This window comes from Osmerus eperlanus, chromosome 1, assembly GCF_963692335.1.
Source record: "Osmerus eperlanus chromosome 1, fOsmEpe2.1, whole genome shotgun sequence".
Taxonomy (NCBI): Eukaryota; Metazoa; Chordata; class Actinopteri; order Osmeriformes; family Osmeridae; genus Osmerus; species Osmerus eperlanus.
This window is the reverse complement of record NC_085018.1, coordinates 10733053-10756891: the sequence shown is the minus strand read 5'-3', so window position 1 is coordinate 10756891 and position 23839 is coordinate 10733053. Positions and strand designations below refer to the sequence as shown.

The 23839-nt window shown below is 40.1% G+C and overlaps 4 protein-coding genes across 5 annotated transcripts; 2 read left to right on the top strand and 2 right to left on the bottom strand.

The window, feature by feature from the left end:
• The first annotated feature begins 1105 nt into the window (after positions 1-1105).
• On the top strand, positions 1106-6069 carry si:ch211-161c3.6 (high mobility group AT-hook 2b). The gene is made up of 6 exons (XM_062485625.1): positions 1106-1125; positions 1815-1998; positions 2252-2335; positions 3059-3106; positions 3234-3272; positions 4102-6069. Exons 1-6 carry the CDS (start codon positions 1106-1108, stop codon positions 4192-4194), a joined length of 468 nt encoding a protein of 155 aa, XP_062341609.1. The 3' UTR covers positions 4195-6069.
• A 246-nt stretch (positions 6070-6315) lies between these two features.
• Positions 6316-10442, bottom strand: si:ch211-161c3.5 (uncharacterized protein C3orf18 homolog). Its single transcript, XM_062458735.1, has 4 exons — positions 8543-10442; positions 8166-8191; positions 7919-8045; positions 6316-7117 (listed from the first exon to the last, which is right to left on the bottom strand). Exons 1-4 carry the CDS (start codon positions 8819-8821, stop codon positions 7037-7039), a joined length of 513 nt encoding a protein of 170 aa, XP_062314719.1. The 5' UTR covers positions 8822-10442; the 3' UTR covers positions 6316-7036.
• A 454-nt stretch (positions 10443-10896) lies between these two features.
• LOC134025236 (calglandulin-like) lies at positions 10897-12891 on the bottom strand. The gene is made up of 5 exons (XM_062468166.1): positions 12824-12891; positions 12192-12366; positions 11384-11528; positions 11126-11226; positions 10897-11018 (listed from the first exon to the last, which is right to left on the bottom strand). Exons 1-5 carry the CDS (start codon positions 12824-12826, stop codon positions 10975-10977), a joined length of 468 nt encoding a protein of 155 aa, XP_062324150.1. The 5' UTR covers positions 12827-12891; the 3' UTR covers positions 10897-10974.
• A 2096-nt stretch (positions 12892-14987) lies between these two features.
• On the top strand, positions 14988-23446 carry gnb1b (guanine nucleotide binding protein (G protein), beta polypeptide 1b). Of its 2 annotated transcripts, none has more exons than XM_062458712.1 (11): positions 14988-15209; positions 18840-18951; positions 19128-19166; positions 19260-19366; positions 19636-19699; positions 20067-20229; positions 20342-20408; positions 20655-20856; positions 21050-21266; positions 21407-21522; positions 21768-23446. In XM_062458712.1, the coding sequence occupies exons 2-10, from the start codon at positions 18895-18897 to the stop codon at positions 21511-21513; spliced, it is 1023 nt and encodes a 340-aa protein (XP_062314696.1). In that variant the 5' UTR covers positions 14988-15209; positions 18840-18894; the 3' UTR covers positions 21514-21522; positions 21768-23446. The 2 variants fall into 2 exon arrangements, with proteins under 2 accessions (XP_062314696.1, XP_062314704.1); XM_062458720.1 differs by lacking the exon at positions 14988-15209 and adding an exon at positions 17801-17914.
• The last annotated feature ends 393 nt before the right edge of the window (positions 23447-23839 follow it).

Genomic DNA, 23839 nt, shown 5'->3' with positions numbered 1-23839 from the left:
ATCGTACTGTAGACTGAATAATTGCACAAGCCCATATGAAGCCCACTTCGTTTAAGTGGGTGGTCTATAGAAAAAGAGGCGTGGCCGATCGTTTCACCCCTCCTTCCCTCTGCTCTCCTGAAGCATGCTATAGAGAAAGTATGTAATGTTCATATATGCTCCTTCAACCCCCATCCTACTTCAACTGGGTGACTAAACGAGAACGCTACGACAGAAATGTAACGGATCAAGTTCAGATTCAGAGAGAAAGAAGGGAAAGATTTAGTGTAATATTAGTCACATTGCATTTAAACTTTATTCAAAGCGACCGTCTTAAAATAAACGTTTGTCAGCTAGATAACTAGATACAAAGACCACAGAAGAAGCAAAGTAAGTAACCCAATTCTCCAACTTCATTTTGCAAATGAATCAGTGTAGTTACAAACATCTGAATGACCAACTGCATGCCCCACTATTAAACATCGGAAAGGATACCTGTAAAACGCTTACCATCATCCTCATCTTCTCGCGCCAGTGTAGCCTGAAGAACATTCCTGCAAGACTTCATTACCTGACTAGTATGGATTCTGTGAACTTCTGAGGGCCCCATTTATTAACGATATGGTTTCTAACGATATCAATGGGACTGATGTCCCGTCGCCTCTGAGGATGTGTGGGTGGTAGTACCCACAGTAAACCCACAAGATCATGGCAGATCATATGTATAGTCTATGCCAAGTGAATTTGAATTTCTTCCACATTCGTTTTGACAGCTTCGATGTAGCCTGACTGCCACACAATTTTGTAGATTTCAAAAAATGTTCAGAATGTGTTTTTATGGTTGTAATTTGTGCCGTTATGGCAACAGTGCATTCAGGACAGGGCTCCTGAACTGCCAACTCCGTTGTTGAAAGGATTGTATCTTAACTTGCAAGAGTGAATATCTTGCCGCGGGATATTTAAATTACATTGAAATGTATTAAAGTTTCTTTAATGTAGCTACGTATCGTAATCTTGTGTCTATTCCATTTAATATAAATGTATGTTTGTCTATTATGTCTATGTATGTATTATGTCTATGTATGTATTATGTCTATGTATGTGTGGTAACCTTGATTTTGAAAGAATGGATATTGACACCCATTAGTACACATTATAACTTCACTTTAATGCAACACAAAATGTATCAAAGAAGGTTGTTCCACTACTAACTGAGGAATTAACAGTAGAACCCCATATGGTTTTGTATGACCACTTCAGATACCTTTGAAAGAGGCCCATGCTAGAAGCATTGTGTAGAAATATATAAAATATGGACACACATTCATAAGCAATCACAGTGGAGCGTCACAGTAAGATGTGACCAATAGTAACGGCTAAAGGCTGGATAAATTTTGGATAGGATATTGAGTTGTGAATATCTGTGCTACTTTTAGTCACTGCACACCGTTCTCATGTTTCCCTGCGTTTGCCAAACCCCTGGCTGTGTCCGGATGAACTTGCAGTGACTGGTGCCAAGGCTGATATTAAACAGTTCTCACGCTTGCACTGCCATAGAAACCCAGTGTGGTTTCTAAATATTATTTTGTGATGAATTTAGTATAAGTTAGATGATCTGTTTTAATGTCAACAAGTCAAAACACCGAAAATCAAATGATTTCGTGAATATGGTGTGTAGCTATATTCTTTTTCGAAACTGAACACAATTGAACGAGTCAAACTGTTACAATCAAGAAACTAGAGTACATCAAACCTAGCCTTTTCATCCTCGTTTTCTAGACGTCCTCTCTCCTGTTTCCCAGAACTTAGTCTGCACCCTCTCTTGTCCCTCCCAGTACACAGGCCTGTGCTCGGGGCCTCCATGCCCACATTCCCTTCTTGCTGTCAGGGAGAAGCAGGTGGACAGACACAGGAATGAGCGACCGTGGGACCAGGGAGCCGTCTCCACAGCCAGACGAGGCCCAGTCACCTGACCAGCCTCCGCGCAGAGGTCGAGGACGACCGCGGAAGCAGCCGCAGGTCAGTTGTCACCTTGTCCCCCCCCCCCGGACACGGTCACAATCTCTCATGTGAGAACACACGCCTACTGTAGAGGATCCTGTGATTCATGTTAGTTTGCGGACCGTAATAAAACTCATCTATGGTCTCTGGTGGGTTTGATGATTTGAGGTGATATTTGATTCTGTTGCGTTTACCACATTCCAAATGTTACTTCTTGTGAGTATACACATAGCAACGGTAATATGAGGCTGTTGACACTCATTGTCTCCAGGAACCTAGTGGCCCTCCAGTTCCAAAGAGGCCAAGAGGACGACCAAGAGGAAGCAAAAATAAGGGGCCTCGTGTTGCTCCAAAGGTAAGCAACAGCTTTTAACTGTGTCATTTTACGTAACATCCTGGATACAAATCTTGAAATGAAGAACTGTTTAACGTTATTGTTTTAAGTGATGATTTGAAAGAATCCTCAAAGAAAGGAAATTCAAATGGTCCTAACTCAACCAACACATTAACAAGGTGTTTTGTGATGTATGATGTAGTACAGAACACCTATAGGCTATAGTGCTTTAATGGATGTAAAGGCTGTTTACTGGAAATCAACCTTGTTTGAGAAGCTACAATTGTTAGAATGCCATTCATTTAGATTATTTGACCATGGTTGGCAAAATACTTCACTTAAGTCTATGGAGGGTCATTTGGAATCGTGAAATAAAATGTTAATGATTGATCAACTTTATCAACAAAATGTGCTGTATCCTATATTACCCATGGCTAATCCTATTGTAGCAGTCCAATTTACTGAAACAGCTGTAGTCTTGTGCAAAAATAGAGCCAGAATGAGATCTCCCTAATTTGAAAACTACCAAACAGATGTGCATACATTTTTCCCAATGGCAGGACCAAAGGGCTTCGTAATCAATTGGGGTATGGCTGAAATATTAGCAATCATTTAGAAAATTTGGAAGGGAAATTCTGACCGCATTATAACCATCGATAATTCATCTCATTTGGTTGTCTAGGAATTTGAGCATTTTTTCACAGCAGCTTAACGTACTCACTGCATTCTCTCTTTCTCTCTCAGAAAGTAGAGCAAGGGGAAAGAAGACCCCGCGGCCGGCCAAGGAAATGGGTACGAGACGACCTGCCAGACCTGCAGCCACCTGGAACTCACTACACAGACACTGAGAGTGAAGCTCGAACATATTTACATCTTTTCTTTCTTCTTTCTCTTTCATTGCCGTCATCTCACCAACCAGCCCCAAAGAATGGTTCAAGAAGTAGTTCAAGAACCACAGGTAAGAAAACTTTGCAAAAAGTGTGCAGTAAGTGAACACTCCCTCCTCAGTTCCATGAACCAGTGTGCTCGTCTGCATTATTTAAAATATAATAAAATAAATATAATATAACATAAAATATAAATGAGGACCTTGGTTCATTTATTTATCAGCTAACTTGATCAGTTTCTTGATAAAGTAATATACAAAATGATTTGTTCTTTTAGGAGGGATATTTTATGTAATCAATTAAAATAGAGATCATTTTATGACTGCTGACTCTTTGTCTTTATAAAAAGAAAGAAATCGTTTCACGTCACATTCACTTCCTTTCTTGCTGTTTAGAATGACTAGGTTACACAAACATGTATTTCGTAGAAAGAGGGCAGTTCTCCAAATCTTCTCATCTGTTTTAGCGGCACCCTCACTGTCGAGAGTCAAGAAGTTAAGAGACTTGAAACCGTTAGACTCCTTTTCTGAGACATATGCACATGGAGGGGAAGAATGAGTCAATGCTGAGAAGGGAAACCTGATATAACCGCTCTCTTCCCCTGTCTTCTTGGTTTCCTGACATAACCGTCTTCATCCTAACTTTTCTCGCTCTCACAGCCAGACCTGTTTCCCCACGTATACAAAATCACTCACAGACATTTTCACACTCATACAAGGATCGCATTATTCATCACACGCTCATGGGCATGCGCACATGTGTAAGCACACACGCATGGGCACACACAGGCTCATGGTCAGGTGAGAACACCCAGGTCCACACATACATATGCATGCACACAAACACACACACACACACACAAAGAGTAAGATCTGTGATGTTCTATCACCCTTGTTGCAGGGTCCACCAGACGAACCTGAGGAGGGTCCATCACATTCTGGGCCCACTGAGGTCTCAACATCACCGGTTCCACCTCAGGAAGAAGGGGAGTAGACAATGTGCAGAACTACCTCAGGGCTCGGGGGAGAACATAGGGGTGCAACCCTGATTCCAGATAAACAAGGGAAAAACAGGGATCTTGAATGCAGATGGACTCTGCTAAGGTACTACAAGTGTTATTGTGTTGAGGGTCTGTCTGTCCATGCCTGATGTTGGCTCAGTGATGGGTTAGTCATACTGTCTGATCAAATATTTTTCAAGGGGTTTGGTCAGTGGGTTTGGCTGTGCAGATAGTCTGATCGGCAAGATCCAAAATCCAAATTTGTTACTAAGATACTGATTGATTGATTGTGTGTGTATGTGTGAGTACTCAATGTGTGCTGGGATGCACACATTTGAGTATATTTGATTGTGACGTCAGTGGCGATGGAATGGTTGGAAGGAGGTTCAACATAAAGAACAGCTGCTTTACTAACATTTAGAATCACATCACACAGACAAGAGTCACAACCCCTCATGTGGGGGCAGGACTTGAGGAATTGTATGTTTGCTAAGTGACATGGAAATGCTGTGCTGGAATTATTTAATGAGAAAAACCTTTTTACATTACCATAAGAAACATGAGCTTGAATGTTTTCTATTGACATTTCTATTGACAGTTTACTAGTACGATGCTTTTACCACACTTACTTAAACCTCAGGTACATATATATTCAGGAACAACTGTCACTCTACTCAATATGATTATTGTACAATGTCTGTTGTGTTTTTCTGGTCTGAACTAAACATTCGCCACAAGTCTTGATACACATCTCTCTCAGACCTAATCTCTCCCCAGTCTCTTTGTCTCTCAGTCTACCTCAATGAAAGGTTGACGCTGAGCAACTTGAACAATAAAACATACAAAAACACTCACCCGCCTCCTCAGGACAGTTATACACGCACTCTTACCAACCCTACACTCCTCTTGTAAACACCTATTTTGCTGGCTAGTAAAACCCTCTGTGTTAATGCTCTGGAAGTGATCTCTTTGTTTTACTGTAACTCTCTGTGATAAGACTTAGGTGACTGTAATCGTCTTGTTATGGAGTCAAAAACACTTGACAGCTACTGTACATGTTTATGTTTGCTAAGTTGGATACTATTCAACCCTTTTTTTATATAACTATTGTCTGTTCTCGGAAGAGCCATTTTGAAACAACATTGTCATATTCTTTTATTTTAAAATCCTTGAACACTGTATCCACAATATAACATCCTTAGGCCCAGGGTCAGTTATACCAAGTACTACTCAGAACACATAGATAGCCTAACGTAAGGTTTTGATTACATTGATGTTGAGAGTGTAGATGTACAAATCCATGCATAACTTCTTATTTAAAATGTAATTACTCTTTATTTTCCAGTCAGCTCAAAACTATTTAGTACATTAGTTGCCTTTTTCTTTTTCCTTCGCTTCTGTTGCTCTCTTTGTGTGGCCTGTGGACTACCTTTAGTATGAGCTTTTCAAAGTTTTCTCCAGCTCCAATATTGTCATGGTATACTGAATAATGCAGTCCACTCTACGCCAAAGGTACTGTATTGTCAAATGATTGTGAGTGTCTCTTAACCTACTCAGTAGTTATTCTGTTATGCGTCTGTGCCATGCTAGGAGGCCCACCAGCTAGCTAACAGTATCTAGGTGATGACAGTATTACTATGACTCTGATATTCACAACATTTTCAATGCACTTGATGTACAGTAACACTTGAGTGAGAAGTATGTGAGTGAGGAATTATACTTTTATATTTATGTACTGTATTAAATTGGTCATCCTTACTTCAATCCACCTCCACATGAATCACCTCACAATTTTTAATTTGCTACCACCCTGTCTCGTTTGACTGCATGTTTGCCGTAATGTAGAGGTGCTACTTTACCAATAAACGTTTTCAATCATTTTTGTAATTTAGTCATTTAGCAGACGCTCTTATCCAGAGCGACTTACAGTAAGTACAGGGACATTCCCCCGAGGCAAGTAGGGTGAAGTGCCTTGCCCAAGGACACAACATCATTTTTGCACGGCCAGGAATCGAACCAGCAACCTTCTGATTGGTAGCCCGATTCCCTAACCGCTCAGCCATCTGACCCCCCCCTTGTCATGAATTAACCACTAAATAATTGCACTCTAAATGTTGGAGGTTGAATGTTTATTGAAAAACAACAGTTCTTCATTACTCATGAAAACACTAACATTTGAGGGAATGTCCAGAGTTCATCAGGGGAGTGGGAATGAAGCCATGTTATGGTGGAGTGACATGGATGTTCCCCATGCAGTGAACACATCCAGAGCTCTATGTCCAGTGTCTTCAATATGCCTATGTGTTCTCAGCCTCAAGCCCACAACTTTTACATCGAGAAGTCAAAACCTCACATTTTGCTAAACAGCTTGAGCCCTCTCTTTTGTCAAACTTCTTTTTACATTTTCCAACAAAGTTTCCTATGAACATGTAGACAAAGATTTTTTGACAAAGTATTTTTCTTAGAGAGCTCTCAGATTTATTAGAGAACACTCCAAAGGTCCTGCTATCAGTTATATCCCACACAAGTACACAACCCTTGTGCTCTGGCTGACAAACAGTGTAAGATGATCTGTTCCAGACAGTTCACATCCTACATTTCTAAAACAGTCTCTGAAGAAGATGACTGAGAAGAACTCAGGTGACAGTGAAAATCTTAATATTGTGGACGACAATCACAGTTAAACAAACACCATGCTACAATGATACACGCCTCTGGTATCATCCATACTTCCACGACTCAAATCCAGTTTTAATTTTTATTCTTCCTGAGCAACAAATCTCCATGATGGGAAAACGAGCCCCCACAAACCCACTCCTGCCTGGAAGAGTGCTGTTACGCATTGAGAGCGTTGGCTACGTCTGTGAAGACCAGACGACTCGGCCTCTGGGTCGTCCCCTGGGAGGTTGTGAGGGTCTACGGAGAGAGGCAGTAGGACGGTGGAGGTTAATATCAAGACCATCTCAAGACCAATTTAGGAACAGACATGACATGAGGCTGTTAAGGTACTAGCGTGTTTTAAAATCCCCACTGCTGAGCTTTAGAGTATGAGCATGCAGAGGAAACATACACATTTTTTGCATTATATTCAACTGCTGGGTCTGCCATCTGGGTTTAGTGTTGGGAAAATATTTAGGAAATAGTTAGGAATGTAAAAAAAAAAAAATACATTTATTGTTTTAGGTATATCCACATATTTTTAAGTTATGTATTTCATGAATGAATTTGAAGTGATTATAGTCAACACCAGACCTGAGGAGAAATTTTATATTTTTTGTTCAAATACTTCGTTTCTACTCGGGTCTGTTCAGGACAAATGAAATGAAAGACATTGCAATACGCAATAGGAGCATTTGATGGTAAAATGCAAACAAAGGATAGGATGAAAGATTATTTCAAGGAACATGGGTCAAGACACACAGTTGATACTTTACCATATTTGACTTTGACCAACATGCCATTGTCACAACTTAAAAAATGAAAGGAAGAAGAACATAAACAGTGAAATTTTGCGGTGATCCAGTTTCACAGGGGCACTTTAACACAAGTGATTCTGCAGTGCTTTCTATACTGTACTATTGTGTATACATACGAGAAGTTACATACAGGGAATATTGACAATACATGTCCATACGTGAGTGATAAAACAGGGCATATCATAATAGCTACTATAAATGATCGTCATCCTTGTTTAGGTGTGTGTTTTAGATTATTCACCTTGGCGTTGGGTCCTGTGAGGGTGCCTTCACGGCCGTGATCCAGCAGCTCCTGTTCTAAGTCATCCTGCTCTTCTGCCGGGTCAAAGTTGTACATGGGCATGAGCTGGTGCCTTAGCTTCTCCAGCCTGGTGGCCAGGCACAAGAAGAAAAACAGTCTGGGCTTGGGTGGTTTGAGGAAAGAGAGTAGTACATGTCCATTGGGAAAATACAACCACATCAGTTGAAATGTACGTCGGTTTTCTCACCTCTTCCTTTTTCTGATGTACAGCATCTGAGGAGGGGACATGGAGGAAGACATAGGGCTTAGAGGTCTGAGCAACAAAACCACTCATTCACACCACGGTGAAGCCCAAACTGGTTTAAAAACGTCAATTTTGTTCATGGGCTAAGCAGGCAAATGAACTTGGATCATAAAGTAATATCTGTCAACATGTTTACAGTGGGATTTGTGGAGACTGTGGAAAATGTGCTTAATCCCAATGTTTTGGCTGTAGGTTTTCAAGAACTGATGTGGAGAAATGGCCTGGTACTATTTAAATTGGTTACGGACATATGTTTCTCCTCATAAACACTGAATGATAATGGCTGAAAAACCAATGATCAATAATAATTGTTCTCTTACAATGATAAGTGCCAGACCAATGACAGTGATGATGCCGAATGGTACTAGAACCATGCCAATTCCTGAGCCTTCGACAGCAACCTCTGGAAGTTTGGTGGAATTGAAACTTGTCTCATTAGTGGTTATCGTTAAGGTCATCAGTGTTGTCCTGGATGTGATGTTGTCCCTCTCCATCCTGGCGTCTGTGGTGACTGGGAGGAGGGAGATGCTGGGAGGGTTGGATGTGCTGGGTGTGCTGGAAAGAAAGCTAGCAGTGGTCTTGACTGTGGTCAGATCCATGCTCTTAACTGACAGGAAGCTGTAGGATAGAGAAGATAGATGCGTTTTTCTCTGTTGTGGGTGTCTCAGGTCTCTGTGTCACTGGTTCTGTCTCTCAGTCCCCAATGAGTCTCAAAACTGACACAGATTTTCCCTTTCTGGACTGAGGTCTGCGGAAGCGTTGGGATTCCAACGGGTACATTCTCTCAGGGGGAAAAACCTGCAAAACACAATGAGCATTTTTACATAGAACCTTATCACGTGCAGATCCATAACATATCAGCGCTTGAAACGTTATCCTCATTCTCAGAATCAACCTTGCATTTCTTGGCTGGTTCATGGTTTGTCTAGAGTTTGTTCCTGTCAACATGAATAGTTGAAGCACATGCACCCCTCCCCCATTCCATCTGAATAAAGCCCACAACCGGTTGTGCCAGCAGGCCAGAGGTGGGTGTTGTGGGCAGGATGTGGGCACCAGAAGCAGTGAAAGAATGTGGCAGAACAAAGAAGATAGGATACCAAGGAAAACCAACCCTGACACATGTAACATGCAGTGTGAGGTACTGGTATACACAAACTGACAGAATCTGACACCCACCCATATAACCTCTGGAGTACAGAACACACACACAGACTGAGAGCACATACAAATACAAACAAGCAGGCATACAAAAACACACCGCAAACAAACACATGTATACATAAATATTGACATGGGAATGTTATACTGGAAGTCATTTTTTTACATGCATAAACAGGGGTGTAAATAAAATAATGAATAATGAACCCTAACACTAACCCATAATGTATGACGGTCAGGAGCTACAGAAGATAAATATTATTTGAATTTTTGCCATATACATTTCTTGCCTGCCATTATTGGGAAGCGGTATCACACAGAGTGGTGTCACAGACAAACCGTGAAAACAAAGACACGTGAACCATCCCACCCTCCTCAGTGCATCCTGTCTTGCCTGCACTCTTAATGAGGAACATGTGCAGTTTAAGCCTACAACCAATCACAAATCAGAGCTTTTTGTCTTAGCCATACAAAGACAGTGTACATAACATTAGCATAAAGCACAATGGTTTCTCACAGAAATTTTACACACAGTATCTTTGTATGATTTAGACAACACAACATCATTTTCTTGCACTGTGATGTGTATGCCTATACCTACATGCCTTTCTATGTTACAGGCTAGGCTTCTAATCCTGCCAACGTGACGAGCAAGCTGTAACCCCATATGCCTTCCCAGATTATATCTACCTACCCTCTTGATGTCTTAGAAAGAAGCTGAAAAGGGAACAGTAGCCGGCAGCTATAGAGGAGGGGTAATATCCCTAGGAGAAGGAGCACCCCCCCCCCCCTCTCTGTCTACCCCTCCTCCTCTACTTCTCCTTGCTCCTCAATAGCAACACAGGCGCTCCTCTGGGAGCTTGTTAACATGGAGAAGATAGCCGTCCTCACAGATAACCGTCTCCACACCCAGTAACTCGGCACCAAGCTCTGCTCCTCTGCCTCCTACAGATGTCCTTCTCTTTCTCCTCACCTCCTTGTATCTATTCCCCGTGTCCTGCCCCTTTTTGTGCTCCAGATAATAACATCATCAGCAGGGATGCTGCAACCAGAGATGCGTTGCCGCAAAGCTCCCCCCTTTTACTCTGTCATTGGTCAAATGGGGCATGAGCAGCAGCTGCCATTGGCTTGCAGGGCTGTCTGTCTGGCTTTATAGGGATGAGAATGGGATTTAATAGCACACCAGATGCTGTAAGGCCAAACCAAATGATTGCATCCGGGTGGCCAGCCGTAGAAAATTAACCCTTCAGTGTCCCTACATTGCCTCTTAACTGAGGTCTTTAATATCTTCTTCCATTATTTTCTTGACAATGGTAAGTTATGGAAGGTAAGTTAAAGGGCCAGTTGCAGACTAGTAAATAGGATAAGATGATTGTATTGGCAATAATATTGGTAACCTCATATCTCCTTACAGTCAAAATCCTAGTCAAACTCAAGTAAATATCATAAGCGCATAAAACATACAAACACACAACAAATCTTACATATTCCTTGTTTGTTTGTTTTATTATTTTACATAATTTACCACAACTTTTGACAATTTTACCAGAACTTTTCTCTACATGTACATTGACTTCTTCTTTCTTTGAACCACTTAGCTCATCTTGAATAAATCCCCAGTCATCATAGCCACAAATTCTGTGAATGAAAGTTATTTGATGTCACATGAAAAAAACACTAAGGAAGAATATGTGTATTTGTATAAATGTTTTGTCTTAAAGAACTGTATCCTCATGCCATTTTACCTTCATAGTCAATAGTGCCATCTCCATCTTTATCAGCCTCTTTCATCATCTGCTCTGCCTCCATTTCATTAAGTGGTTCCCCTGCATTCGTCAACACATATCTGTAATTGATTGAATAACGTTATAATAACCATTAATAATTTATGAATTACCTGGTTGAGAGCTGTCTGGAATACACCACAGCTCTTGCAAGGTTAATCAGGTCGGAATTAACCGTTGAATGAGTCAAGGAGTTTGTGTATCCCTGTGTGTGCTTACTTGAGGGTGTTCCATTCAATATAACCTTTGGCCTCCTTGTCAAACACTTTAAAAGCCGCTCGTAGCGCAGCATCTTGGTTCTTTGTTCGTTCATGGTACAATGCCATCAGACCCAAGAAGCTGTCACAGTTAAAAGCACCTTTTCCTGTGATGGAAGAAAAATGTCAAAATATTTTAACTGAATGCAAAGAGAGAACGTTCCCTGTTTTGGTTATTTGTATTCATACATTTTGAGCAGTGGCCATATGTTACATGTACTTCTAATTAAGCAAATTGTTCATTCAGGGTGCCAGTGAAACATTTTGTTCGTTTTGACATTCTGTTTTACAGTACAGTAGGCTACTTAGTAGTAATACAGCCCACAACACACCAACCTGCTAAATCTTCCATCAAATCATAAAGTAAAAATATTCATTTTGACTCAAAATAAAATTGCTTCTGCTATGAATAGATTGTAATATAGTGAGTAGTGAGTTGATATAATTGTATTTAGTGTAGCTAAGCTTCTTTGTCACTAAATAGTTGACGTTACGTTCACATTAACTTGAATGTAATGAAATACTGACACCTAGAGACAGATCTCCTACAGTATCATACACAATGACACAAGACTCCCTCCAGTTCTATGTGTCATGAAAATACATGTATCATGTAACATTTGTGTCTTCAATTTCATGTGGTTACTTTACTACTACACTACTGTACTGTTTTACTACTATACTACTTTATTGTAGTTTTGCTTTGAATACATTTATCAATCACAAAAACCATACTAAATGAATGCAGAGATGATGAGAAAAATACCAACCATCTTTGTCCACATCTTTGGCCATCTGAATGAGTTCTCTCTTGGTGGGATTGATCCCCATCAGACTCATGAGTCGCTCCAGCTCTTGTGTCTTCACGTCTCCATTTCCCTCTTCGTCAAACATCTCAAACATCCCTTTATACTCAGTGATCTGCTCTTCAGTCAGTTTGCTTGCCTTAGGAAATGTCAAGGAATAGAACATGTAAAAAGGATCTAGAACAGGGCTGTCCAGTATTCTTCTTGGAGAAACTTTGGAGGCTTTCCCTCTAGGTTTACCCCTGACGTAATGAACCTGATTCACCATATAAATTTGCTGATTATTCATTACAAATGGTCTTCTCTGTCTGGGTTGCAGTGCTAACACAGAGGACAGTGGCTCTCTAGGAACAAGGTAAAGCAGCCCAGTGTTAAGTAAACATCAGGCACATAACTTAAATAAAAGTACTGCACATAATTAAAAGGAGCTTACAAAATGTAAGGAAAATAACCAATACTAAGCATAAATTTGAAGGCAATGAGACTGAACAGGCAATATATATAAGACAAAAACATACTATTCAATAATAGACTCAATTATAACTGATTCTTGCATTGAATATGAATCATTGTTTGTCTTTCAAAAGTGCACCTACCATTTTCAGTATTTCTTTTTCTACAATTGCTTACAACAGAAGCTCCGTACTAACACTACTGTGGCTTGAGACTGACTAAATCCATCTCTAACTTGACTACATGTTACTTTCCCCTGGGTGTAGCAGCTTTTTGGAGACCTTTTATGGCATCAAAGAGGTGGGCATATACAGAAAGTTCCAAGAGAACCCTGTTTTACTGTGTTGGCTATTGACATGGTATCAATAAAATTGTTAAGGTCCAAGACATATGTCCACATTTTTTGTGTTGAAAATTATAGGCATTGTTTATGTTTAGTCCAAATTCAGTAGAAATTAAATCAACACAAGAAATGATAAATAAGTAGTGACAAAAATGTTCTCAATCTATTACAAAAGGATTTTTTATTTATTTTAGTTACACCCATAAGATCCAGATACAAAATAGCTCTCAAATGTATTTGGTGAGGGGTGACATCATTGCTCATCTGTGGGACCTGCAAGCTTTCAGCAAGGTCCATTAGCAGCAGGTGCTGGACGATCCCCAGTGATTCTCCTGGCTACAACTTACCAAATAAGGAGCCTTGTCAGGGTCATTAGAGTGTATTTCTAACATTGTGGTGGAAGACTTCCTCCACCACCACAATTGGAATTCAATACATTACTGGAACAGAAAGCTTTGTCCAACGTCAGTGCCTTATCTCTACGAGTTATTACACTATTTACAACTATTGGTTTTAGAGGCTGTTCCAAAGTATGCTTATTCAATGGTACTTTCATTTTAAAACATAAAACCAAAGTAACTCCAAAGTCAAACTGGTGTATCTTCCAAATGACCATGTGATTAGCAGATACTGTCTCATAAATGCTGGCACATCCATTTGTGGATTCAACCTTGTCCAAAATATGATTTACTTATTTATTCATGAATTCGTTATCACCTTAACCAACTCAACATGACCGGAGAGATGGATACAGTTTTATACTAGACTTCAGTGAGTTTAGTCTTCTGGGTTGGAATACTGCATGTACCCTGATATTTCCAATCAGCTACAACAACTACTAACTTGGCTGACTCGATCATTGGGCTGATCGTTCTCCTACAGCGAATTAGAACAACTGGAGGCATATTTTTTCACTGAAATCAAAATAAAATACCATAGCCTACTGAAAAGGCCAAAGCATATGAACCCTTCTTATTGTCTTAAGGAATACTAACACCTATTTCCTTTGGGTCATTACAACCTGGGGTCCAAGTTGTATTATAACTCAACCAAACCTTTGAATACACATGGGAAATTTTACAAGGTTACAGCTAAGTGTAGATAGACTACACCCAAGTAATTAACAACATAAGCTGTTTTGTTAACTCTCTAGCGCCCCCCAAAGGTAAACATATGAATGCCAATGTCACCATCTGCAGACGTATTCCTACATCAAGCAGGTTGTGCCCAATGGAAATGTAAGAATTTGAATGTTCTTTTTTGCTTAAACCAAGACAAGTTGATTTCAAGACTGATGACAAAATCTATGAGTTACTGCTCTTTCCAAAATCCATCTAAAAATATACTAATTCAGGTGGATAGTAGACAAAAAAGAGCTGGTATTATCGTCAGATTTTTCACTTTTGACCTTCCTGATGTGGTTGGACCTCACAGGCACTGGTAGGACCCCTATTTGTAGAAACATACCACTACTTTTTTGTGGCAGCTATCCTCTTTAAAAATCCCCACATTTCTATTTTAGGAAGCTTCATAGAAGGTCGTAAACTTAGATGAAGGTTTCATATTATTTTCTTAGATTTGAATATAATTTCTGGACACTCACCTTTCCTAGGGTATTAGATCCTGAGACTTTAACCTGTGGAGTACCAAGTAGCCTATCAGCTGTCTGATAATGAATGTGGATGCTGTTTCATTTATACATACTGTTTTCATTAAAATCGAATGATTAAACACATTAATGTCCGCGCCTCTCTTGCAATTAAATACCCAAATGAGACCAGCATGTTCCTACTATATTATTGGACGGGTTAATTTGATCTTTTCAAATGTTCAATTTTGAAAATAATGCATACTCAAAACTTTTAGTAGCTATATGCCACTGAAAACACTTAACCTACTACCCGACTCTACTAAAACCATTGTCTGTCTACCTGCAACTGAGACAGTAGAGTCCCGGTTGCAGCAGCGAGTGGGTGTGAACCCCCCCCCCCCCGATTGGTTGAGGTTGTTGATAGCTAAAGCTTGCTAGGCAGCGGTAGCTACGTTCGGAAGGGCTTCTCCTCGAAAAAGTAGCTTGCTAGCTGGTGTGCAAGCTGGCTGTTCACGGCGTTCGTTGATGCTTGGCTTGGAAGTTTCCATATCTAGTCAATGCCAAATATACACAAGCAAACGCTAATTGAGAAAAGGTAAGAAGAAGAGCAAAAGTTGCTAATTTGAACGGGCGTAAATAATTGTGGCAAATGTAGAATTTCCCGGGGGGTGGGGTACTCCTACTACTCATTGAGATGGCTAGCTAGTTGACAGGAAACGCTGCCCAGGTTTATGCTTATATGAATAATAATACTCTATAAATATGAAGATTCTAGTTAGGACTGTTTGTGATTTTAGTTGGTAGGTAGTTAATTAGCCACCTGAGCACAGGACTGTCAGTTGGGTAGTAAGAAAACATCGACTTGGACTGTTCACCCGGGCCTCACGAGCAACAGCCCAGGAGTTAGCTAGCTACTATTCAGCAAAACCAGTTAGCAACTGCACCAGTAGTATGAAATATGGTAATCTAGTTTGACAAATAATGTCTTTGCTTGTTGAAGAATGTTTCCCATAAAGTTGCTTGTTAAGATTACGAAATTGCTTAAACTGTGAAGTATCTCAATAGCTGATGTTGCTACCTCACACGAGACAACCTTTCCGGTGTTTCATTTGCTAGCGCGATTTCAAGTTAGCAATAGCCTGCTATCTTACTAGGTTAGCTAATAAGGAGGCAACATTTTTAGCTGTGACATAACGATACTTGAATTAATTCATTCAAGAAGTAGTGTTCCATAGAGTATGACAAATCCAATCACTATTTGCAAACACCTTACTTGAACTCAATATTAACCATCCACTGCCTGGTTGCACCCAGACATAGTGAGTTACTGTCTGCAATATAGCCTTGCTCCTAACTAGCTAGCTAGCCTAAGTCTCTAATCGAATTAAATGGCCACTGCTGGATTTAACGAGCTTGGCCAGCAGTAAAGGTAAATAGTTAATTGGATTCTCTTAGACCTAACGATCATTGTATAGAGTAATAAATACGCAACATGGACATACAGAGACAAGATGTGAGTGCAGCAGCACAATTGCTTGGCCAGCTAGCCACCCATTATTTTCGGGCCAATTTAGCAGAGAATAACATTTGCGCTCATGTGTCTACCTTTTTACAAACTAATTTAACAGACTATGTACTGTGTTATTGCACACCAATATGAATTTTTGGGTGGAAATAAACACCAGTCTCGTATCATTATCCTGGGTTTTTCAACCTTGTCTAGGCCTTCATTTATTTCCGTTTACAAGTTAGCTCGGTCTCTTCGCCAGTTGTAGACGAGCAGCAGCTTAGCAAGCTACAAGATGGCGTACACATCACTTCTCTCGGGGTTTATCAACCCAAGTCAAACTGGTTAGACATCGCTTCAGTCATTCAGTTGCTGTTGCTAGTAGTTAGACTAATACTTCTGTAGAATATTATCAATGTCTGCTAATTTGAAACTGAGCGTCTACAGGCTTTCCGTTCTTGAAAATAGTAAGCAACAACAATGTCTGGATAGACTAGATATAACATACAGTTTATCGTTATATCCTCATGCTTAGCCATTTGGGTAACAAACGGTACTTCTTTCATGGTGGTAAAATTTGCAAAATGCAAATTTGGTGGTGCAAGCAAATCATGGTGGCACAGTACTGACTTTACCATACAGTGCAGTCCACATGTAAACGAGTATCAGAATTCCTTTAATGTGAACTTGATTTGTGCAATTGTTGATTTGTTGGCCTTGTGGAACTGTATGCTGACACAGTCTCTCTTTTCCACAAGCCTGACAGAAGTCTTGCACGGAGAACAATTATTCATTGTGAATAACAGAGGGAGGCCATTCATAATGATGAAGGCTTAGGCTATTTGAGAAGTGTTTTGATTCAGATAACACTGACAGGGAGAAATCTAGCTACTTGTTTTAAGTATGTTGTATGTAAGAGACTTATCACATACTCATGGTTTATTTTCTGAATGGAGAAAAATATTCATAATCCAGTGGTTGGCTTTTACCATCTGTTTTCGTATTTGTGGGTATGGATGGGATTAGAGATTTACCAACTGTGGATTTGAGCTTTCAGGATTATGGGCTTGGTCAGTGATAGTGCTAGTTATGGTATTTTCTATGATCCAGCTTTACACCTGTAAATTCCTCTACTGTCATAATAATAATAAAACTATACATTAAGCCAGTACAATTATTTAGAATATCAAAATTAAGTTTTCCCACTACACAGACATGTGGTACAAGAAATTAAACCACTGTAGTCTATAGTCTTGATATATTAACGTAATTGTGTTTGCCAAAGAACCCAGGGACGTCTTTCTGGTACAGGGAGCAACAGATAGAGACTGGCCTGGAGAGACCTGAGATGGAGCAGTCAGTAAGCCACACCTCCAGGCGGTTTGCTACAACTCTCTGTTTATCATGCAGTCAGCTGACCCTGATCAGGCGCTTAGAAAGGAGAAACGATGAGACATAAGAATGTCTTACAGCAGGGCTTCATGGACTGTCCCTGTCCATTCCAACATTTATTAAGTACCTCTGTCCACTTCACCATAAACGGCATTGACCTAATTGATGTCTTCATGCCTGTGGGGGCATGAGGAGGAGGATGCATGGCAGGAGGAACCCTCATTGACTTCGTCACGATGACATTTTTATCAGCAAGATTAGAAGATTAATGCGCATTTACAAGACGAGGGCCTCTCTCTAAGGTCAGCCAATCAGAGAAGGCCTTGAGGTGACCAGGTAGAGAGGACTGTCTCGCGCCTTCAGTTTAACGTCAGTCGATCTCTTGCTGACCAAAATACAAGGTAAGGATATGGAGTGGGAGTTTGCAGGACAAGCTAGTGAATTGGGATGTTAAATCAGTGGGGTAATAATTCTGCATTTATTTTATAAGGATGTACAGTGTTGAAATATAAGATTGCAGTGTTTATTTTCTTTGTCCACAGGTAACCTTTGGTATAACTTGCATATTGGCTGCTCTTACTGTCATTTGGTTGATCAAATGTTGACTAGTCTCAAATGTTTATCATGTACATCCATACTGGGATTTAAATCATATTACCCCTTTTATTACTTGTGTCTGCATCTTGATCTAACATTACCATAGTGACATACCTGTTGTATGTAAGGGAATAAGAATGCAGCCACCCATCAAATTAATATTGTGTTTTGGATGGGAGGCTAACATGAAGCGTGGCTAATTTAATGTGTTAATCTAGATGTCAACCAAGATGACACTATTTGCTAAATGATCTCTAGTTGATCATTTCCAACGTCTTACTAATATAAAGATTACTTTCATGAGTTTGTTTTAAGTTCTACTTTTTTCATTTTGTCATCGTGTTGAGTTGGCCCAAAGTATATATACCCAAATAAATGGTTTAGTGATCACTTGGCACAATTGGCCACACCTCTGAGCATCCAAAGGATTGGGGTCAATAGGATAATGGCTGCTTTTCGGATCATTGGCAAGTCATGTCTTAAAAGGATTTGGCTAGCAAGGGTAAATTAAGTCTGTCACAGGATAATGCCTATGACATTGATGTGAGAAGGTAGGACTATGCCTAGTCATGTGATAATCCCAGTTTCCCATCTTTTGGTATAATAACTAGTGATATTGATGTTATTGTGTCCTGCTCAAGCCTTGTTGTGTCCTTGTCTGCCTTCGTTGTTTTTTGCCATGATATCTGTGACTGAAGGTTGCTGTGGTTTTCCTTTCTCTTCATTCAGATAATCAAGATTCCCGGCAGCTGGAGTGAGGCAAACGTACTAGCGGAGAAAGAAAATGAGTGAATTGGACCAGTTACGCCAAGAGGCAGAGCAGCTCAAAAGCCAGATCAGAGTGAGTTGTTTCAGTTGATCATAAAGAAACCATACTAGATATTGCATGAAGCTACCAACATGTTTAATTATTTGAGATATCAAAGCTTAGGTGGTGCAACAACAAAAAATGCCCGTTGAACAAATTATACCATTTTGGGTACATTGATGTGTAATGGTCTTTTTGGCCTTTTACAGGATGCCAGGAAAGCATGTGCAGATGCTACACTATCACAGGTACCAACTTTGGACAACATTCTTCATATGTAACAAAATACTAAAATCATGTCAGTTAAAAATTAATTTTGTCGTTTTTTGTTGTTGCTGCAGATCACAGCCAACATTGACGCTGTTGGTCGAATTCAGATGCGCACAAGGCGAACACTGAGAGGGCATTTGGCAAAGATCTATGCCATGCATTGGGGTACTGATTCCAGGTAAAGTTGAACATCAGAGGAGAACTGCTGAGTTATCTAACAGGAAGCGGTGATCAGTATTTCATGTATTGCTTCACACAAACAACCCCTACAATTGGTGAAAGACAACCACGGCTATCAAATGACACCACAGATATTACTGTCATGGCAAGTGTATGGTTCCTGAACTGTTTGGAAGAGTCCTGGTTATTTTGCTACTGTACGAGCGATGTTCAATTATAAAATACCAGGAACAGTTATCCATGAAGTTCATATTTCCCCTCCCTTAGGCTTCTGGTCAGTGCTTCCCAAGATGGCAAACTCATTATCTGGGACAGTTATACCACAAACAAGGTAAGACTCTTTAGTGAGCAAACTTTGATCCATCGGACATTACCAACAGTAGCAAACGTATCGTCTTCCTGTAGAGCTTAACCCTTGTGCTGCCTTCGGGTCACAATGACCTGAAGGGTCACAACGACCCATCGTTGTGTTGCGACAACTTTACCCAATACAAAAACAAATAAAAAGCATTTTCTTTTAACCGTCACGCTGTGGGGGGTCTGAGACAGCCTGACGGTTAAAAGAAAATGCTTCACTTTATTTTTGTATGAGGTAAAGTTGTTGCAACAGGACGGTGGGTCACAATGACTGAAGGGTCACAAGGTCCCAGTGCCCATGATTACATGTGTGGTTGACCAACCTGTGTTCTCCTTTTCAGGTTCATGCCATTCCTCTTCGCTCTTCCTGGGTCATGACCTGTGCATACGCACCTTCAGGAAACTATGTGGCCTGTGGCGGTCTGGACAACATCTGCTCCATCTACAACCTGAAAACTCGCGAGGGGAATGTACGTGTGAGCCGTGAGCTGGCTGGACACACAGGTAACTTGGGTTGTTGTTTTATTATAAAGTGTTAACAAATACTGTTGCGAGCACATCCTGATTACCGTGCTGATTTACTAATGCTTATATTTTGTTTTTGTCCCAAAACCAGGTTACCTGTCCTGTTGTCGCTTCCTTGATGATAACCAGATAGTTACAAGCTCTGGAGACACCACCTGGTGAGTGAAGCAACATCACTGTCTTCTTCATTGGTTCAATTCATAGTTTATTTGTTGAGTTGGTGTTTTGAATTGTCTTATTCTCAATGTGGATTAGAAGACAACTGAAGTTGATACACAGCTTATACTACTTGTTTGTTTCCTTGTCCAGTTGAGGGATTCTGAAAAATCCACTCCACAGGTGCATTGGGTATAAAGCTATAGGATGGATTTGGGACGTAACCTGACTTGTCTTTTTGTTTCCAGTGCTCTTTGGGACATTGAAACTGGCCAGCAGACGACCACATTTGCTGGACACACTGGTGATGTCATGAGCCTTTCATTGGCTCCAGATACAAGGTTATTTGTCTCTGGCGCTTGTGATGCCTCGGCTAAACTCTGGGACGTCAGAGAGGGCATGTGCAGACAAACATTCACTGGCCATGAGTCTGATATCAATGCTATCTGTGTAAGGGTGACAATCTTTAATATTCCTTCTCCATATATCTGCACTATCATTGTTTATTTTGGTGCTTAAGATAAGGAAATGGACCATTGCTGCAGTCTTTGGGTTTTAATACGTATTCCCTTGATGCTGTGACAGTATATAAGTGACGCTTGTTTCTCTAAATTGCTGTATTGTCTCGTGTTTTCAATTACAGTTCTTCCCCAATGGCAATGCTTTTGCTACGGGCTCCGACGACGCGACCTGCCGACTCTTTGATCTCCGTGCCGACCAAGAGCTCATGATCTACTCTCACGACAACATCATCTGTGGCATCACCTCCGTTGCATTCTCCAAGAGCGGCCGCCTGCTCCTCGCTGGATACGACGACTTCAACTGCAACGTGTGGGACACGCTAAAGGCCGACCGCGCCGGTGAGTTAGCCCTGTCCTCCCAGAGAGCTGCCGTGCGTTCTACCCACAAATACTCATCAGCAACAGTGCCCAGTCTTGTACTGTTATTACTTAACTAATAACATTGCATGTTCTGTAAACTAATGCATGTTCTGTTTCAGGTGTGTTGGCTGGGCACGACAACCGCGTGAGCTGCCTGGGCGTCACTGATGACGGCATGGCAGTGGCGACTGGATCGTGGGACAGTTTCCTGAAGATCTGGAATTGAATTCTCAAGGTGCTCCTGTTATGAGAAACTGCTGTCAATTTAAACTGTTCAATGTTGTCGTCTTTCTTTAGCGTTTATTTAAAATGGGCAAGTTGACAAACCTTATTTGCAACGATTACCTTCACTAAATCCTGTACCCAATTTGCAAAAAAACGAAACTGTTTCAAAATGTTATGGTATCAGATTGTGTGTTCAGTCACCTGTCAGTGTGACTTGACGTGTATAGTTCAGTGCGGTTTTTCTCTATTCCTCAGATGATATTTGAACTCCAAAGTTGACTGGAAGACCATTACAACTCAGAATGTTTTATCTCACAGCATCATCTTCAACACCGTTTTAAACTGACTTGGACGCCACAAAAACTAAGGGAAACCAATGCCTTTCCTACACAAAGAAGAGCACAATTGTTTATCACCTAGCTAAAAAGAAGATTTCTGTGATATCAAATCAAAAACTTGTGCATTCCTTCTTGGACCATTGTATGTTCCCTTGAAAGAGAAAACAACACTATCATCCCATGCAAATGTATGTGTCTTGAAAGCAAATGTTGGAGCATAATTGTACAAATTATTTAACTTTTGTTGAAGAATTCTACTCTCTAATGGTTTATGTTAGTTATATTCAAATGGTTTTCTTTTATGTCATGTTTTCTCCTGGTGGTTTTAGATATGTTTATAATTAAAGCGTGTCTTTTTAATCCAGTTTAATCATGCAAGGAAGATGAGGTAAAATAAACATGCAGAACGCATGAAAGCAAAAGCTTGATCAGATGACATGAGCAGCTTTCAGAAAATGTCCATGGTGGATTTATGCTAGCTGTTTTTATTTGGTCACAGCTTTTTTTGCACAGAAAGCTTTGCCTCTACTAATACTATGTTAACTAACCAAGCACATGCTATGAATTGTGATGAATGCTCATTCCAATACAGAGTTGTGAGTAACTATGTGGTTAACCCCTTAACTCTGTTCATGCCTTTGTCTTTGGGTGGGAGGGGGTGGGGGTACTGTGATGGTTTAGGGGAATGGATGGATTTTATTTAAGGGATTGGGTAAGTCTGTTAAGTATTCCACTTTTCAGTGAAACACCTCACTTGACTAAATAGACAGACACATTCTGTGCTTGGGACTGCAGTTGCTACTCTGTGAATGAAATGTACAAATCAATGTCTGAAAATAATGATCTGAAATGTTGTTAGGATTATATTTTTGTTTTGTCTGCCATGGATTAATTTAGATGTGCATGCTGTAGAATTGCTTTCAATGGTGCAAATATCACCCCCCCCCCCCAACATAATTTGTTTGATAAAAGCAGAGTAAGTGATTCAGAATTCCAGTTTACTCAAGTCACCACTGGCAAAAATGTGCCAGTATATGTTCATGTTTGCAAAGTTATGTACCAGATAGAGCAAGAATGGTGGAATTACTTAAATAAATGAATGCTTACATGTTCTAATAATGCCAATTTCATAATATTTCTAAATTGAAGGATGATGAGACTTCCATCCCAATAGTGAAGGCCTCCTACTCCTTGAAATTTCTGAATCAAATATAACCAGTTCATTCTAAAACTTTTTTTTGTAACTTTAATTTCTTGGTCTTAAATGGAAAGTCACAAAGCATCTGGGTGGCAGAAGATTTCACTGTACACAGAAGCACTTTTGTTTAAGTTGTGACATTTTCACTTTTCACTCGCCATAGTGTAAAATAAATGTAATGTATTTGCGTGTGGCCACAAGTAAAAATGCAGTTCAATTACGATGGATTCCCTTTTCTCCTTCCATTAATATGATAGAGCTCTGCACTCTTATGTACCTTTTCACCTTTTGTATTTTATTTCAGTCTGTTGGTGTTCCACGGTGAGCTGGATGCAAGATAGATACTGTACTAAAATGTACTGTTATTGAACCTGTAATAAAAAGCTGTTTGAGATGTACCTTTTCTTTTTGCTTTATTGTCTACTACTAAACATGTATTGTTTCGTTTTTATATCTGTTAAATAGAAGTAAACATTCCCTTTACCCGATTAAATGTGTAAGTCACAGATATAATTTAGTCATCTGAATGTATGTGAACATTACAAGTTAAGAGAAAATACATCTGATGGGGGGTTTTTAGTTTCCTTTTACTGTTCTTGTTTTTCAATTAACACGTTTCTTTTCATAATCACCACCGACTCGCTATAATAAGCCTACAAAACCTTGCCCTACACTCCCACCACACGGAAGGAAAACACGTTTGGCTGAGCGCTGGACTCTTTCAATACGTGTGATTTGCTGGGGGACATTGTAATAGTAGACAAAAGTTTAAAAACAAAGTGCATACCTCG